Consider the following 16,695-nt stretch of genomic DNA (forward strand, 5'->3'; position numbering starts at 1 on the left):
TGAGATCCTTAGACTATAAATACATAGAAGGCAGTTGTGAAAATATGCTGCAGTTTGCATTCAGGGGGACACAATGTGAGTAGAGCATGAGCCCCTACGTTGCATCTGTAGACAGCTGGACTGGCTGAAATGGGAGCACTGAAACAGGTTCTACCCAGACACAGCTTTAGCCTTCTTGATCATGTTTAGCAGGAGACCATGGGTCCCTGGCAGGCTGTACTTCACTGCTACATAGACCATTTTCCTACAAGCTTTGCTGTAGCACCATGGAAGCCCAGTCCAGCCTCGATATGGGAAATCAAAGTGACATCACCTCTATTTAATCCCCAAAGCATCGTTGAAAATTTACCCAGGTTCGTAGTGTAATTCATGCCACATGTCATCAAGCTGGTGGCAGCTTAACTAACAACTCAGGTTTCACACAAAGCTTATCCTCCCGCTAATCTGCCGACTGCACTGACAGAAGTGCAAACTGAATTCTTTCCTATGGAACAATGAGTGGCAGCTGAAAAACTTAACTTGCAAGCTGCCATAGCTTTGAGTCACTTATCTTACACATATGCGCTTGCTTATGGGGGCCATTGTGGAAAATGTCTTGCAGGAGCAGCAAAGTTCTGCTAATCCTACAGCACACCCTGCAAGTGGTTAGTATTAAGAGGGCCGGGTCTTTATTTGGAAATCCAAATGAACTGATTGATGAGTCATTTTTAGCTCAGCGTAGGCCCAAGGCTTTTGATTATAGATGATACTGACAGACTGATTAAAACACGCAGGCCTTCTTTCAGAGTTTGTGTGTTCATGCCATCTTCAAGCTTTTCCTTTGGTACCTGACCTGAGGGATAGTTGGCAGCAGGCTGGTAGATGAATGTGTTAGTGTCAAGCAGTCACGCTCTAATGGTCGCAAGCCCCTGACTGGGAATCAGACCCCTTTGCTTTCTGATGCCATAATGATGCAGTCTCTCTAATCTAAGAATCCTTTGGGATGGAGCTTGAGTTCTGAGCCTGTGATTTAGAGGGCCATGGCTTGTCTTATCTGATCGCTTTTGAAAGCTGAAAAGGAGTAACCTAGTGAGTCTCGGTTGAAGAGAGAGATGGTGCTTCAGGCTGGGAGACATAAGGGATCCACGATGTTTCATGATAATGAAAGTTATTATTTCAAGCATGTCTTTACTCTGTTATTTATTCTTTTATATTGTCTTTACTTCTATTAGAATAGCAGTCTCTGTACTCTCTCTATATTAAGAATTACACTTGTCAAAAGCCATGAGAAAATATCCAATTTTTTACATTTTACATCGGAGATTAGATTTTAGCCTATTTTTTTATTTTTCATTTTTTATTTAGACACTGTAAATTAACTTCTTGTCAGAGTGTGAAAAAGGCATCTCGCTGCTCCTCAGTATATAGGAGAGCGCCGCACACTGACTATCCTAGAGCATCTGTGTTCACTAATGATGAAAGACGCACCTGGGCATTGTACCTCTCAGGCAAGATGAAGGAGATGCACAAAAGCAGCCTCGCTTTATAGAGCCCAAACAGTTAGCGGACGATTTGTGAACACGTCCCCCTGAGGAAAAAGGCCTTGACCGCACGCTGGTTTTGAGAGCAGACAAAACTGCTTCCTACCACTCCTGGCATTCCCACTTCCATACCCTCCCTCTCTCTGTGCTCCCCACTTCTCATCCTCTCAAAAGCGCAGTGTCAAAAACATGGCATCTTACAGCGCTCTCTACAACTCAGAAGAAGAGAAAAGGGAAAAAGCTGTACCACCCAGTCGGGCTGATTGAAGGCGTCTCAGAAGCCTTAGGTGTACGACATTCCTCCTCCTCCTCCTTCCTTCACCAACGCTTTTATAAACAAGTTTCAAACACCCCTGATCTAGTTTGACAAACTTTCTCCAAAGAGCATTTGAAGCGAGGATGAGAAAGTGACACCCCCACATGAGCTTTTTTTTTTTTTTTTTTAGGCACCGGCAGAATTGGGTCTCTACTTACTCTTTTGCTTTTCAATCACTGCCATCTCTCATCTCTCCCCCTCCTTTTCTTCCCCCTCCCTTCTCTCACTCCTTTTTTCCTTTTCTTTTCTAGTCTTGACAGGTCTCCTGTGGTCTCTTCAATTGCACAAGAAGTGGTGGTAAATCAGGAAGAAAGGCTGAGAAGAAAGAAAAGACTACTTAACGGAGCTTTGTAAAGGATACAGTGTATGAATGCAATAATGAGGAGAGCTATCTAGAAGGCAATCTATGCTTTTTAGTTGTTTTTTCTAGTTTTAACCGGGCTCAGAATGTGAAGGAAATAGCTGACTTCTGAAGAAAACTTCACCTCTTAGGTCTAGTATATTTTACCGTTTCAATCCCAAAGCGTAGCGAAACACTTTTCAGTGTGTTGCTGATGTCACCCTTTTATTGTTGTATCTGCATTCAAACACTTATACAATACTGTTATAGAGTTGCATTGCTATTCAGGTTGAACAGTTGCTGCCCTTTGAATTTACTAAGAGATGCTTCAAAACTTTAAGTTCTGATGACTAGAACAAAATTATTTTCAAGATGTTGTTAACTGCTGACATGCGCACACACGCAGCGTCATTTTCAATGGAAGAACACTTCTTTGGTCACAATTTGCAACTTAACTGCTAGAGGTCACCGCCAAGCCCACATGGTGCCTTTTTTTTTAAAGTCGGCAAATACTCTCGTGCGCTCTACTGCACGAGTGAAGATTCTTTAACTATCGTGCTTATTTTTTTACGTCGAATTTGTTCCGAGACAAACATCGGACAGTTAGAAAAAAGAAAAGAAAAAAGCAGAGTCGGCACATCATGTGACAGCTGCAGTTCATAAAGTGAACAGACGACTTCCACTGAGCAAAAAGCATAGATGAATGGAACTGGCCAGAACAACAAGAAACAGAATGATCATCATCAGAAATAAAGAAATGATAAGCATACATATACATTTTGTGATTTCATCAAATATATTAGGAATTAAAGAAGAAGAATTATTTACAGACATTTTTGAACAAATGATAAAAGAGTAGATGTACATGTATGTATCTATCTATAAATATATCTATCTACATGTATATTTCTCCCGTTTTATAGCCATGCAGTCTCATTGTTTCCCTGCTGTCATGTCATACGAAAGACCCTCGAATTTGAGAACTGAATTGAAATTTTCTGGAGACCTGGAATCTCTCTCAGCTCAAGGAGATTTCTCTCAACATGCTCGCAACAATACTGAAGTTGTGATCTGTTGAAAATACTGCGTTGACAATAAATGCAGTCCTTCTATTGAATTAACTGCTGAGTGCATGCACAGGTCACACAAGCGGACTTTATCACAGACAGACACGCGCACACATGCTGCCATACGGTTGGCTACTCCGGAATTTTTTTGCGTGCATAAATGCGGTTCTTTAAAAATATCAATGTGCTGATTATAAGATCAGTTCAGCTTGTTCGTAAGATGGGTTACAACTTCTTTTAGCTATATTTATGTAAAAACATTTCACGCTCAATCATCCTGTCTTTGGAAAGTTTAGCGCGTGTTGTGGTTTAGCAACCGCAGCTGCGAGAACTGAAGCTAAATCACAGAGCTGTTACTGTTGTCAAAGAAAATGTTGTGAATGTTAACTTTGACATCAGGATTCCTGTGTTCTCAGACTGAGATGCAGATCAAAGTGTTGGACTCGAAGCACCAGGAGGAGAAACTGAAGATGCAGCAGGAACACGATGCAGATGTTGAGAAGGTAAAAATGAGGTGCCGGTGTCTCTGTCATTGCACCCTGGATATTTTACGGTTGTTATTGTGTTTATTTGTCCTGAAATGGCCAGAAAAACGTCCCAAGTTCCTTTTACATTAGCTCAGCTAACCACAGCTGAGGGCCAGCAGTAGTTTCTAGTTTCTCGTGCAGTTCCAGAAATTGAATTGGCTGTAGTTTGAGTCATTTGCAAACCACTTCTGTCTACATGACATTAATTCAAAAGTCTACAAGGGAATGGTTTAGTATATAAAATCCAAACTTAGTCAGTACAGATGCTGTAAATCTGCTATGTAACTTGATCCTGATACCATTTGGTGGCTGATGAGAAGTAAATGAATACTTTTCTTCTCCTTACCCCATCCCATGAAATAATCATCTCTTCAAAGCCCTTCGTCAGCTGGTGAGAGTAGAAGTAAAGCTGGTTTATTTCACACTTGGTGCCTGTCAGTTTGGTTGCAGATCAAGCGCCTGGGATCTGTCACGTCTTTACCATGACTTTCCTTTGCTGCCTCAGAGGCTTTTAATAAAACAGAAACAAAAACACTCCAATTTTCTCTCCACTTCAAGATGCCCATTGCTTCTTTGTGTTTGACAAGAGACAGGATGACAGCTTGCTCTCTTTTGCTCTTTCTCGCTTTAATTGCGTACAGATTGCAAGTTGCGTCCGATTTGATTTCCATGGAATTTCACCCATTATTCCCTTTTACGGCTTCAAAGGGCAGGAATTTCAGAGGTGCGATGTGACAAGCCTAATGGAGGGTGGACAAGCTAGGTTTGCTTTTGATTAGTCTGCCTACAAATAATGTTGAGGCCACTTAAAAGCTACTGCTCATCATCCTGACGCCTAAAATTGAGGTGCTAATCAGAGAAGAGGCCACAGCGTATGCTAATGGTTTGGTGATAATGTGGATTAGCTCAGGTGAAGAAGCACCTCTTTGTTTGTCTGTCTTTCGTTTTCAGAGCACGTCAATGATCAGGAGATCACCATTGACTGTATGCTTTCTGATTGTTCTTATTTGAATTTTTGTTTTACCTTCTTTATACACAGACTATATACTTTTGTTCCTACAGACCACCCCCCCGTATTTCTCTTTTATTCCTTTCACTGGTTAAAAATGTGGCCAGCCAGGCTCGATTCTCTCTTTATTAGGATGTCTGATAAAGAGCTAAAATCGGCACCCTAAAAGCTGTTATTTCCCACCGTCGAGTGCACTCTCCCCAAACCTCACACAATGCCTTTGCCTTGTTTGGTGGACCCTAAAAAGACAATCCCTTTGGGGTTGGGAGATGGAAAAAAAAAAATGGGTATCCCTAAATGTTCAGTGAACTTTGCTCCAGTGGCCCAATCGTCCTTTCATCTCCCCCATCCCATTCACACAGGGATGATGATGGGCTTGGGTCATAAGTGGCTTCATGGGTCTCAGGTAGTCGACCGTTTTTTCTGCCATTTCAGTCAGAGAATCGGAGCATCATATGTTGTTGGAATTATATGTTTTTGGTGGTATTAATTGCATGATACTGTTAGTAATGAGCTCTAGATTAATTTTTGAGTAGGCGATCATCCAGTGAACAAGGCTATATGGGCAACAGATAGACACTTCTCGAAAGCAACTGCATAATATACACATGTGTGTGGATATTAATGGATATTGTGGAACTGAGCTGTTGAGAGAGCGGGGCTGTCTTTTTATACTGGAGCTCCAACTCTCCATGGCCTAATTTAGCTAATTACACACAGATGGCAGCAGCAAGCAGATGTAGTTACCTCATCGCCTCAGCACAGGTGGTTCATTCAGCTGCCATTTCGCTCGGTTTGCCCGTAGTCTCGGAGGAGGAGAAGTCTTCTTCATGTCAAATTCTGAATTTCTCCATGGAAGTCTTCACAGATAGCTCAATTTTTCACCGAATTAACTCGACACAAACTAACATTCGTGCAATTTATCCTCGTCTGAAGAAATATTCCCATCTTTTTGTTTGTCAAATTCTCATAATTAAGGAGTTCCTGGTGTCAACAAACTGTATCGGTATCATCAAAATAATAGGTGCTCTGTGGACTTCACTTGTATATGAACGAGCATCTGTCTACACATAACCTTAAGCACGTTGAATCAGTTTATAACGTTTATAATAATGTTCTTTCTGATGTGATTTTTTTTTTTTTAGCTCTAATAACATTCATGTCATGTCCCAATGGGCAAGATAAAGGTGGTAAACTTGTCTGATCATTGATTTGGTTAGCCTTAATAGCAATGGTATCATAACAATAAAAAAAAATTTGAAATGCCTTCGATGGGACGAGTTTACAACAAAGCCACTTTCATAGGAATAAAAGAGTTTGTTACTTTCCTTCCAGTGTAAGTTGAAAACGGCCTTATCTCCCTCTCTAGATCTTGGACCGAAAGAATCGCGAGATTGAAGAGATGAAGGGCCTGTATCGGGCCAAGCAGAAAGAATCAGAGGAGACGATCCGTAAGCTGGAGAAGAAAGGTGAGAGGTCACGTGATTGCAAGGTTAACTGGAAGGATGTTTATAGTCGTGTCTCAGAACACTCAAGAGTAAAAAGCCTTAAAAGATACAATTCTACAAGAGATTGTGCTGGTGTAGGGTGACGTTGTCCAGCTGTGCTGCTCGATCTGAAGTTTAATCACATAATGGGGGTGCCTTTTTTTTTCTAAATTCTTGCATAGTTTTTTTCCCCTCCTCCGTCATATGCTCTTTCTTTGGTCTTCAGCCATATCTCATGGAAACTCAAACTTCTCAAAGAGAGGTCCGACTTGCCATTTTATCGAAGCAAAATCCTTTTTTTTTTTTTTTTTTTTTTAATATGTTACAGTTACACTTTATACACCACCCCTTTTACAGTGAAGACAATAAATGCTATTTCCTTGTTTCAATCTTGCATGACATGTGCACGCCGTGAATTAGAAAGCACCGATATCATTACATCCACATTGCTTCGTTATCTCAAGCCCCGCAAAAAACTCCACAAGCTTTAATGTTTATTTAGTTCTTGGTCTGACCACTCCCGAAATAAAACCAAATTTAAAAAAAAAAAACAAAAAACAAAACAAAGAACCCCAAATAAAACGTTTAATACCAAAACATGACAAAATGAAGGCGTGAGAATACATTTCACCCCCCAAACCACCACCTGTTACAACCAAAATGCTGCAGTTTAAAGTAGGCGCTGTTCACAGATGATAACACACTTCATACCAAATTTTGCACAACTACTTTCTGTGTCTGGGCTTAGTTATAGATACCAAGTGTGTAATTTTTTTTATTTATTTATTTATTTTTTCCCTTATCTTCCTTCCCTTCTTCTTCCCGTCCCTCTTCCCTTTCTCTCTTTCTTTTCCTCTCGCAAAATCCTTCTTGACGCTGATTTACTGACAGCGCGTCAATGTGCACCAGTACGTTTCTGCTCGTACGCCGAGGCACGGCCTGACTACTCTTTTTGTGCTTGTGCCTATGCTTTCCCACAGTTCAAAGTGCGCTGCGAGAGTCCCAGGTCATCTGTGAGAGCAAAGAGAAGCAGATAGCGGAGCTGAGGAAGATGTCGGATCAGAGCAGTGACTCTTTAAGAAACGAGTGGGAGAAGAAGGTATGAGGAGAGGGCTCGGAAACTCGAGAAGGCCAGCACTGTGCGAGCAGCCCCGAGCCACGGAAAGGCTGTTTGTTTGCAAGAGACGTGCAGACTTTGCTGTATTGTGGGGCTCAAGTCGGTGTGTGTTTCAGTGTTCAGTCTGATAGCTCCAAGTAACTGTGCTGTCGGGGCTCAATAAGAACCGAATGAAAATTATACTCATCTCTTCAGTTGTTTAGCTTGTGGTGAGAAATGTTTCTCAGATGTAAGCAAGATGTTACATGTTGCTCACAAGCGAGCACTTACATCTAGAGGATTAGGCCATTTATTATAATCGAGCTGCTCGTTGCTTTCTCAAGTGTCTCATTAATCTTTCCAAATCTTGTTACGAGTCACTGGTGTTAAAATCCAGATCTTGTCTAAAGTAACTTTCCCTGAGAATGACACCCACCTGACCCGGATTTGTCAGCAAACGACCACTAATCACAGTCACACATGCTTGTGGTCACTGCTCAACTGTTCCACTGTTCTGTTGCCAAGCGGACGGACAGATTTGGCACTGGGAGGGGGGGCGATTTTTGTTAGTTTTTCAAATGAAGCAGTTTAGCTAAAGAAAAAACGTATGACTGTCTATTAGCTTCTGAAAGTCACAGCTGTTCTCTCCATTACCCCTTAGCTGACAACAGCAGATGAATACCAATATTTTCCAGTAGATTGTGTGTTTACAAGGTCCTCTGACCCTCAGAAATGTTGCTAAATAACTGTACCTGAACTGTAACTCAGGCTCTGCACAATTGTGTTACAAACAGACCTCTTGGTCATGCTTTGGTGTGAACACAGTGCCATTGTAGCTTCACTGAAGACAGTTTGATAAATACCATGACGCTGAGTGCTCATTACATTGGAAATAATCTGCATCACCAAAACTGGAGACAAAGAACTGTGACTGATATTTAGGTTATGTTTTGCCCTTCCAGCTTCATGCTGCTGTAACAGAGATGGAGCAGGAGAAGTTTGAATTGCAGAAGAGACACACCGCGAATATCCAGGAGCTGCTGGAGGACACTAACCTCCGACTGGCTAAGATGGAGTCTGAGTACAATGCACGGTCACGAGCCACTGTGAGTACCGGAAAAGGCACGTGGGAGGGTGGATGTGTGTATGTGTGTGCGTTTGGTGCTAGAAATTAGCCAGTGGTATTTACTCAGGTGTTGTTGCTTCACTCTTCGTGGAGTTGGCAAATATTGTGTTTGTTCACTACATTTATATTCTAAACTCCTACATTTATAACATATATTCTGAATAATTACAAGGGAGCAGCTCTATGCGGTGAAACAGATAACATCAGACTTCATAGGTGTAAGTTGTGTTGTCTGATTTTTCTATATTATTTGAAAAAAATATCAGTATAAGCAAATTAGAAAGTTTAGCTTATATTAGACAGAATTAGGTTCATTCAAAGCAACGGGGGTTTCAGGTGTGCCATTCTAGCTTGAGCATCAGTCTTTAGCAAAAACAATGGGGTGACAGGAAAGCCTCGTTTAACTCCTCATAATAAACTAATTACCTCCATCATTCCATGGCCTAAATAAAAGGAAAAATCCTCCAACATGTGGGGGAAAACCGCTACAATATCACATGTCTGTCATCTCTGTAAAGGTCTTTGATCCAGGTCTATATTAAATCTAACTCATTGCTATAATTGTGCTCAAAGATGTGCACACCTGAATACACATATATACACACACACCCCCCACACACACACATCTCCCAAAGCTGCAGTGTCTTTGATGTTATAATGAAAAGACTTTGGTTTCAAATAGGATTGTGCACATTTCATTAGTTGGGATCATCAACACCAGAGGCTGGTCTATGTGCTGCTTTATTAATAGTGTTGTTATCAGTATCAGTATTCAAAGGTTTCCATCCATGTCACACGTGCACACGTCTTGCTTCTGGCCTTAATCTGTCGACAGGCCTGCATTTAAGAGGCATCAAACTCTGAGTGGTGCCCAGCCAATGGTAAGGCCCCCTTTTTAATAATTAAGGACAGACAAGGTCCAAGAGAACGAAAAGAGCCTCCTGTCATTGGAAATTAGCTGCTGTCCTCTGTGTGGCTGAGCTGACCAACAGACATATTCAGGATAGGATGGTTAAAGTGTATTTAATCTGTGAGTTACTATGGCACCTCTTAAACTTTGACTGGTGTCTCTAAACTTAACCTGATGGTACCAGCGTTGTGTTAATATATTTTTTTTCCTCCAATACCCACATATGTTGAAGATGAGATAAGTTGCAGAATATGCAGTCCTCCAAACTTTTGACCGATACCAAGGAGCTTCAGTGACGGGTCACTGTTACAAGTACCCCTCTGCTGTCAATAAGAAGAATACCCAGAACACAATTTGAGCTAGTTAGCCAAGGTCACATATAATGCATGCAAGCCAAAACAAAACAAAAAATAGAGCTATACTGTAATTATGCTTAATTGTCTTTCGAATACAACACTGTGGGTGTGCTGTAGTGAATTGAATAATTAGTTTGTCCGCCCACCTAGACTTGGTTGGATTTATACCCAGCAGTTCTCACAGTGGGCCGACAGATATGTTAGATTTTGGGATTTAAGGTTGAGATCAGGTAGAGTGACTGGAAAGGTGAGTGAACCTTCAGTCAAGCTGGTACCTGCCAAGGAATAACACCAGGGAAGCTCTGGATGGTGGTTTTATGAGTCATTTAATGATAAATATGTAATGCGATATGTAATCATCTGTTTACCTGGAAGCCAGTGTTTACTGGCAGCACTGCTCTTCTCCTGGTTTATTGTTCTTCTTTGGGTGTGGATTAGCTTCCTTGGCACCCTCAATAGTGAGAGTCCATATTTGTTGCTGAGGAAAAACACGCACACCCCTCTGTTTATTATGGTATCATGTTGGCTGAAATGCTGGTGTCATTCATGGCTAAACAAACACTCTGTCCACAACACGCAGCATTTAGTTCATGGTTATATATTGCGGGATGAGTATTGTATTGTTATTATTATTGTTATAAGGCTAGATATTATGAATCTTTTAAAATTGTAAAAGACACATTTGTAGCAAAGTCTCATTTTTCTACTTCTGATACTTGACTGACAAATGATGTTTTTTATTTTTGCATCCTTGGAGTACGCACAGCTGTTCACTTGTCGCCGTCGCACAGCTTGAAGCCTCGGGAGAAAGGCTGTGGATGCAAGCAGTCCTCCAGTTGCTGGCCTTGAACCTGATACGAAAGCTCTAGAGAAATGTCCATCACAGCAAATGAAGTTATTGCTAAATCTTCAAAGGCTTTATCCTAAATCTTTGAAAGGGAGCGGAGCTCATAATGCAGCTTATATAGTCTGCACTTCACACCAAGTAATTCTGCTTCTAAAACACATAATTAGTGGACATAATGTGCTCCGGCTGAGTGTGTCCAGGTGTGCCCAGTCAAGCCTCAGTGCGCAGACGTGCCTCTTCTCATCTCCTGCCAGAGAGCTAAGTGTCAGCACGCGTCCCAGCACAACACAGGCCCCTTGTTCCTTTTCTTAACTCCCTTCACTGCTGACACAAAGACATGAATCTCTCTCACCAACCTTGCGGGGCACTGCTCTCATACTCTTTTCAAACACGCCGTTCCCTCCTCCCCCTGTCGTTCCACCTTCTGTCATCGCCAGCCTCTGCCATCATCTAGATCAACTAGCACGCTCCATCTTTTATCAGCGCCCCATCATCGCCTTTATCAACCTGCCCATGCCGCATTCCATGCTGTCACATGCGCAGATACAAAAAACACACATGAGCACACTGAGGGACCGTAGGCAGAGAAAAGGCCGTTTGTTTTCATCTAAAAGTGCCGGAAGAGGCTGTCAGCTGGACTTTGATCATTGTCCTCATTGAAAATCTGAATCCAATTGAGCTTTTGACGTATAAAATACGCTACCACAGAAAAACTCAACGATGTCAGTGAAGAGTGGAGTAACCTAATTTCATCCTCAACACCTTTTTCTTTTTAAAACGGAAACAGGGAAGCTTTTCAGTGCATTACACATTTCTCGTTTTGTTTAAACTTGTGTTATGTCTTTTGTTGCTCTACCACAGCCTTGCTTACAGAGTTAGTAGTGCCGGGTTTCAATATCTTCCCCTGGAAAAAAACAAAAACGCCTATATTCAATTCAACTTTCAGTTTAATGCCTGTTTTATTTAACAAAGTTTCAGGGAATTTTTAAGCTGTGAATACGGCTAACAACTGATGAGAATGTTCCAGAAGCATTTCATCCTTCATAACTAACAAAGTTAAAACCCTGAGAAGGGGAAACCAAGAAACTGATTGGATAAACAACCCAATTCTTTATTAAATTCAGGATCTGCTGTGTTTATTCAGTTTTTTTATTTGATAACGTTCATGGCACATTTGAGCTTGACTTGAGTTTGCAGTTGATCTCATGGACGAGAACAAAAAAGGTTTTATGGTAAGAGGAAACAAAGATGAAGAAGTCTGGCCACAGTGATGATCAGCACATTGAGTTAGATATCAGTGAAGAACAGATGAGTGGATTTAACATGGCCATACGCACAAGCGCAAAGTTTGAACAGTGTCTGGGCAATAATCCCAACTTCTTTTCACAAAGTCATTTTAGAATTATATGGTCAAGAATGAAGTTTGGTGTGGCTGTGGGCTACATATTAGCAACCAGTCAGTTCTCTGACCCATGGTGTTTTCTCATGCTGTTGCCCTGAGTAGATCAAGCCGTCTGGCTCAGTGCTTTTTGTGCATCTTTGTGGTTCAGGAGCAAGCGATGCGTGAGCTGGAGCTGCGGGTGAAGCAGCAGTCTCTGGAGGTGGAGAAGGGCAACGCGCTGCGTCAGAAAGTGACACAGGAGAAGGCCCAGTTGGAGATCCAGATCGCATCCCTCAGCGCTGAGCTACATGAGGCTAACAGACGGTGAGGAGCCGTTTGACTTGTGAAACAGAGACGGGTTAAAGAGATGTAGTGGTGAGAGAAGGGCTTCTAAACGTTACATGGAAAGTTACTTTGCTAAAACTGCCATCATTTCTATAACCGGTGCAAAATGTTTTATTTGAAAATGCCTGCAGGAGATCTTGAGTAATTTTTCAAAGCCTTATTATCAGGATTTATGCACTGCAGTGGGAAGTTAGTGACTCAGCTGACTTAAATTTCATTTTATTTTGTTCAATAATGGAGCAGGTCTGTGTGTGCATGAGAAACCCTGAGAGTGCAGTCTGAATCAAGCTTTTAACTGTGTGCAGGATTATGGCGCTGCAGAAGGAGAAAGAACAGCAAAATGAGCAGTACGAGCAGACCGTGCTGAAGCTCCATGCCAAGCACGAGGCTGACATGAGCCACTTACACCAGGAACACGCTCTCTCTGCTGCTAAGGTTCACATTACCACAACGCTCCACACAGCTCTTCGCCCCAAACTACTAAATTTAATGCAGTCTTATACGAGAAACTTAACTTAAACCTAATATATCCACTTCCCCTCGCAGGCCTCTGAGGTGATGGAAGACTTGGAGAAGACTGTGGCTCAGATCAATCAGCGGCTCCAGGACAGCGAGCATCGAAGACACCAACAAGTCAGGGTACGGTTTGGGTGGCAGCAGGGGTGTGTGCATATTGTAAGGTGTATATATTCACATATTTAAGGTTTTAAGGGTGCGATCTAATCAGAAATGGCATGCAACGTTTCCTATTAGTGTAGCCCTAACAGCCTTCATCTCATCTGCGTAACGCTGAAAACTCTTCCTTGTTTCAGGATCAAGAAATGAAGTTTCAGCAAGAGAAAGATGAGCTGCAGATCAGCTTGGAGAAAAAGGTACGTTTACTCCCTCCAGAAGGAAAACGTTTCCACTGTGCTCCGTGGCTTCTGTTATTACACTGAAACGGCCCTGGAATGGTGATTATGGTCAAGTAGAGTTCAAAGCTTGGAGCCTACGTTTCTTGTGGTTTTCTTTATTTATTTCTATGTTTAGACTTTATGTAGGGTCTCATAAAATACTGGCTGTTTTTAACAGGTAGATGGAGGTTTGAACCGAGAGGAAAGAGGATAGTGATTTCATTTGATTGATAATTTATTGCGAGAGTTGTAAAGCAGGGAAAGATGAGAATGGGAGGCAACTTCAAAACAACTTTCCGAGTAAATTGCAAAAGAGAACATACAGTGTTTTCTGAGGCATGTACTGTCCCTTAAGTGTACCCAGGCCTACACTTAATTGCCCATGCCCCTTCGTTTTTGAGAGACCCTCTTTAAAGTCATAGAGCAGCCATAAAGCACAGAGTACAGAGGCCATTGTTAATTAATCTGAGCTGGACCAGACCACACTAGGCCAGACTTCTTAGGTAAAGATCAGGTTTAAAGACTGTGGTGCCCCTGGGTCATCTTCAAAGTGCCACATCTACAATATGTGTATTGGTGGCAGACTAGTATACATGGACCACTTTGACTGGTACACCTGCAAAAACTTAGCAGGCCCGTGTGCTCGTTATTGAGGGTCAGGGAGAACTTAAATTAAGCCTCTCTCAGTAGTTTGGTTTTGATGTCTGTTTCTTATTCGGTCCTTGTAATCAGCCGCCATTTTTCCTACCTTTCTCTTCTCTCATCTTTCTACTCGCAAGGTGACAGGATGAAAACAATGAAAGAAAGTCTGTTGTTCATTGAGTGCTAAATGAGACGTATGAAGGATACCATGGCGCAGAATCTGGGCATGAGAAGGGCCCATCTGGCTGCCATAGGTCCACAGTGAGAGGCCCTCAAAGCGTTTTTGATAGGTACCTCTGACGAGGTGATAGAGAGAAGAGACGAGACCAAGGTCACAGACGGGAGAGTTTTCTGGAGTGACGTTTGATGGTGTCTGCTTTTATACTGACTCGCACCTCTTTTTCTGTCTCCCTTTTGCACTCTCTGTCTTCCAGGCGCTGGCGGCTCACGGTGAGGCAGAGAGGGAGAAAGTGGAGGCCAAGCGAAAGATAGCCAAACTCGAAGATGCACTAAGGTACAGGAAAAAAAATGTCGTTCCTCTTCTCTCAAATTTTACCGACTTACCGGTAAACTTTTCAGGGATTATTTTTGGCTTGGTCCTCCTCGTTTTACACACAGTTATAGTCGCATCATCGGCATTTTTACCGGTGTGTGCAACCCTGTGTGTATGCTGATTCAACCTCAAACATATGTTTGTTAGACACGACGCACGTGTGTGTGCAAATGCAATACTCAGCCAACAGTAATCTAATCTAATAATATACCTGAAGCACCTTGAGTTTATTTGACACATGCTGTGTTTAGGTGGATTTTGTGCTTAACTACTTCTGAGCCGACACCTCCACTTTTCGTCCTAAAACACATATGTTAGTGAAGCGTGATATCTATTGATCTATGGTCACACATTTGGGGCCTTTTACTTTGGGGCTTCAGACTCTTTTAGAGAGTTGTTAATATCTTTTGACTTCAGTCTTTTATCACGAGAACAGTGTGTATGTGTTCTGATTTAAGGTGGAGTGTGGTTGGAACAAGCCAATCCTTGCGCACTCTCTTTGATCTTTTTTTATAAGTGAGAGGTGAACAGCTCGAGCTGGGGAGCCTGCAAAGTCTTACAGATCGGAAACCTCACATGCGATAGGCGCTTGTCATGTCTCGAAGAAAACTAGGAAACTGTATTAACTTGACTGCACCTTCGATAGGTGGTGTGCGTAACTGCAGTTGTCACTGAAAGAAAATGGGAAGGTGTTATGCTGATCATACATTATGCATGATTATCATACACTTTAAGTTAAATATGTAAGAGCCATCATCAGTCTCTAAAGTATTGCAGAATATTGTAAAAAAGATTCTGCTATATGGTGAAACGGTGAAGAAAACGTGAAAGAAAAGCCGCATCAATCAATTTTTCATTTCAACATTTGAAATGGGATCATTCTTCCTGATTTGGACCTGAATATTCAACTATTTGGATCTTAGTTTGGTGGGTGGATTCACATATTCTTTTTTTTTTTTTTTACAATGCAGAAAGATCAATCGTGTCCACGGGAAATCCCGTCACCTGCTCGCTGAGCGATGGCTGCATCAACATTTTCCACGGAAATAAAAAAAAAAAGCTCAGGTTTAACCCCTCAAATGGGCTTTTTGTTTACTGTTTCTTCCTTCTCCAGAAGGCAGATAAAGAAAAAAGTTTTAATGGACAGATAGGAGTTTTCCACAAACCCCTCGGGTTTTAGGGGGCTGTTTTAGATGACGCCGTCGGCTTGAACGGGTTTAAAGGGAATTACCGGAGCCCGTTTATTCGCTTTTTTTGATTATGTGGCCCCTAACCATTCTGCTTAAGTTCACTGTCGTTCCTCTGAAAATTCCACTGTGGTGAAGCAGCATGTTCAATACCAGGACAGGGAAACAGTCTCGTCTAAATAAAACGCATCTGCCGCTAATTTAAAGTTGATAATTAAACTGGTGTTTTCTCTGTTGTAACAAGCCAGAATCTCTGTCTGTTGTTATGCTGCCAGATACCTTTTTAAAGCTCTCGCTGCATCAAATTGCACTCTCTGCACTTTCTGCTGAAAGTACATTCAACAGTCTCCAGCCAATGAGCAAACCAAGCAGTGAGCTAGTCCGTACATTCCACTGGGTAATTAATCCCATGCAGAACTATATTACTTCGTCACGAGCAGATTACAGTTCCCTTGGCAAAGTTTGAATGTGCTTTGCTCAGTTGAACTCAACACTGGCTTAGCCCCACTAAACAGCCTCAGCTCCGCTTCAAGCTGTGTACTGTCAGCGCCAGCCACAGTGCCGTCACCCGCCTTGAGAGGTTTTAACTTCTTGTGACAATGTAATAATAAGCCTGATGATTGACAAGAATGTGGCAAGCAGTTTCCTCTGGTCCCCATTAAAGGCTTCAGTACTCGTAGCCAAACAAACAATCGGTGATCTGTAAAAGCAAGAATTAATATTTTCTTTTCTTGAGGATGAAACGGTTCAAAGCTTTGGGACGTGCCTATTATCGCTGTTCCTTTGTGCTCCGTTGACATTAACGAACCTGACAACAATTTTTTTTTTTTTTACGGTTTTGTGGCGTTTAGTATTCGGCATAAATGTCATTTAGGGAACATTGATGGTTGTGCTTGCTTAGTGTTCGCTTGTCATTGTTCGCCCAGCAAGAGAGAACACACTTAAACACAGCAGACAGATCCGTTGGTGCATAAATTATCCTCGATGTTAGCATCAGTAACGAGCCAGTCATTCCCTCATTTAGTGTTAAACACTGAGAAACGGCAACTGGTCCGTTGGGCTCTTTGCTAATTAACTACTCAGGCTCCACACA

The 16,695-nt window shown here is 42.0% G+C and overlaps 1 protein-coding gene across 3 annotated transcripts in view; it reads left to right on the forward strand.

Annotated features, from left to right (window-relative positions):
* The window catches only part of cep112 (centrosomal protein 112), a 106,905-nt gene that overhangs the window by 15,152 nt on the left and 75,058 nt on the right, over positions 1-16,695 (forward strand). For all 3 annotated transcript variants that reach the window (XR_012767908.1, XM_075453384.1, XM_075453385.1), the window contains exons 9-17: positions 3,660-3,746; positions 6,149-6,248; positions 7,247-7,365; positions 8,325-8,468; positions 12,152-12,306; positions 12,633-12,762; positions 12,874-12,966; positions 13,140-13,199; positions 14,297-14,376. Coding sequence is in view for 2 of the 3 variants with exons in the window: in XM_075453384.1 (XP_075309499.1) it covers positions 3,660-3,746; positions 6,149-6,248; positions 7,247-7,365; positions 8,325-8,468; positions 12,152-12,306; positions 12,633-12,762; positions 12,874-12,966; positions 13,140-13,199; positions 14,297-14,376 (968 nt within the window). In the remaining variant the exon portion in view is untranslated. The remainder of the gene's footprint in view (positions 1-3,659; positions 3,747-6,148; positions 6,249-7,246; positions 7,366-8,324; positions 8,469-12,151; positions 12,307-12,632; positions 12,763-12,873; positions 12,967-13,139; positions 13,200-14,296; positions 14,377-16,695) is intronic.

The sequence above is a fragment of the Odontesthes bonariensis genome, chromosome 21, assembly GCF_027942865.1.
Source record: "Odontesthes bonariensis isolate fOdoBon6 chromosome 21, fOdoBon6.hap1, whole genome shotgun sequence".
Taxonomy (NCBI): domain Eukaryota; kingdom Metazoa; phylum Chordata; class Actinopteri; order Atheriniformes; family Atherinopsidae; genus Odontesthes; species Odontesthes bonariensis.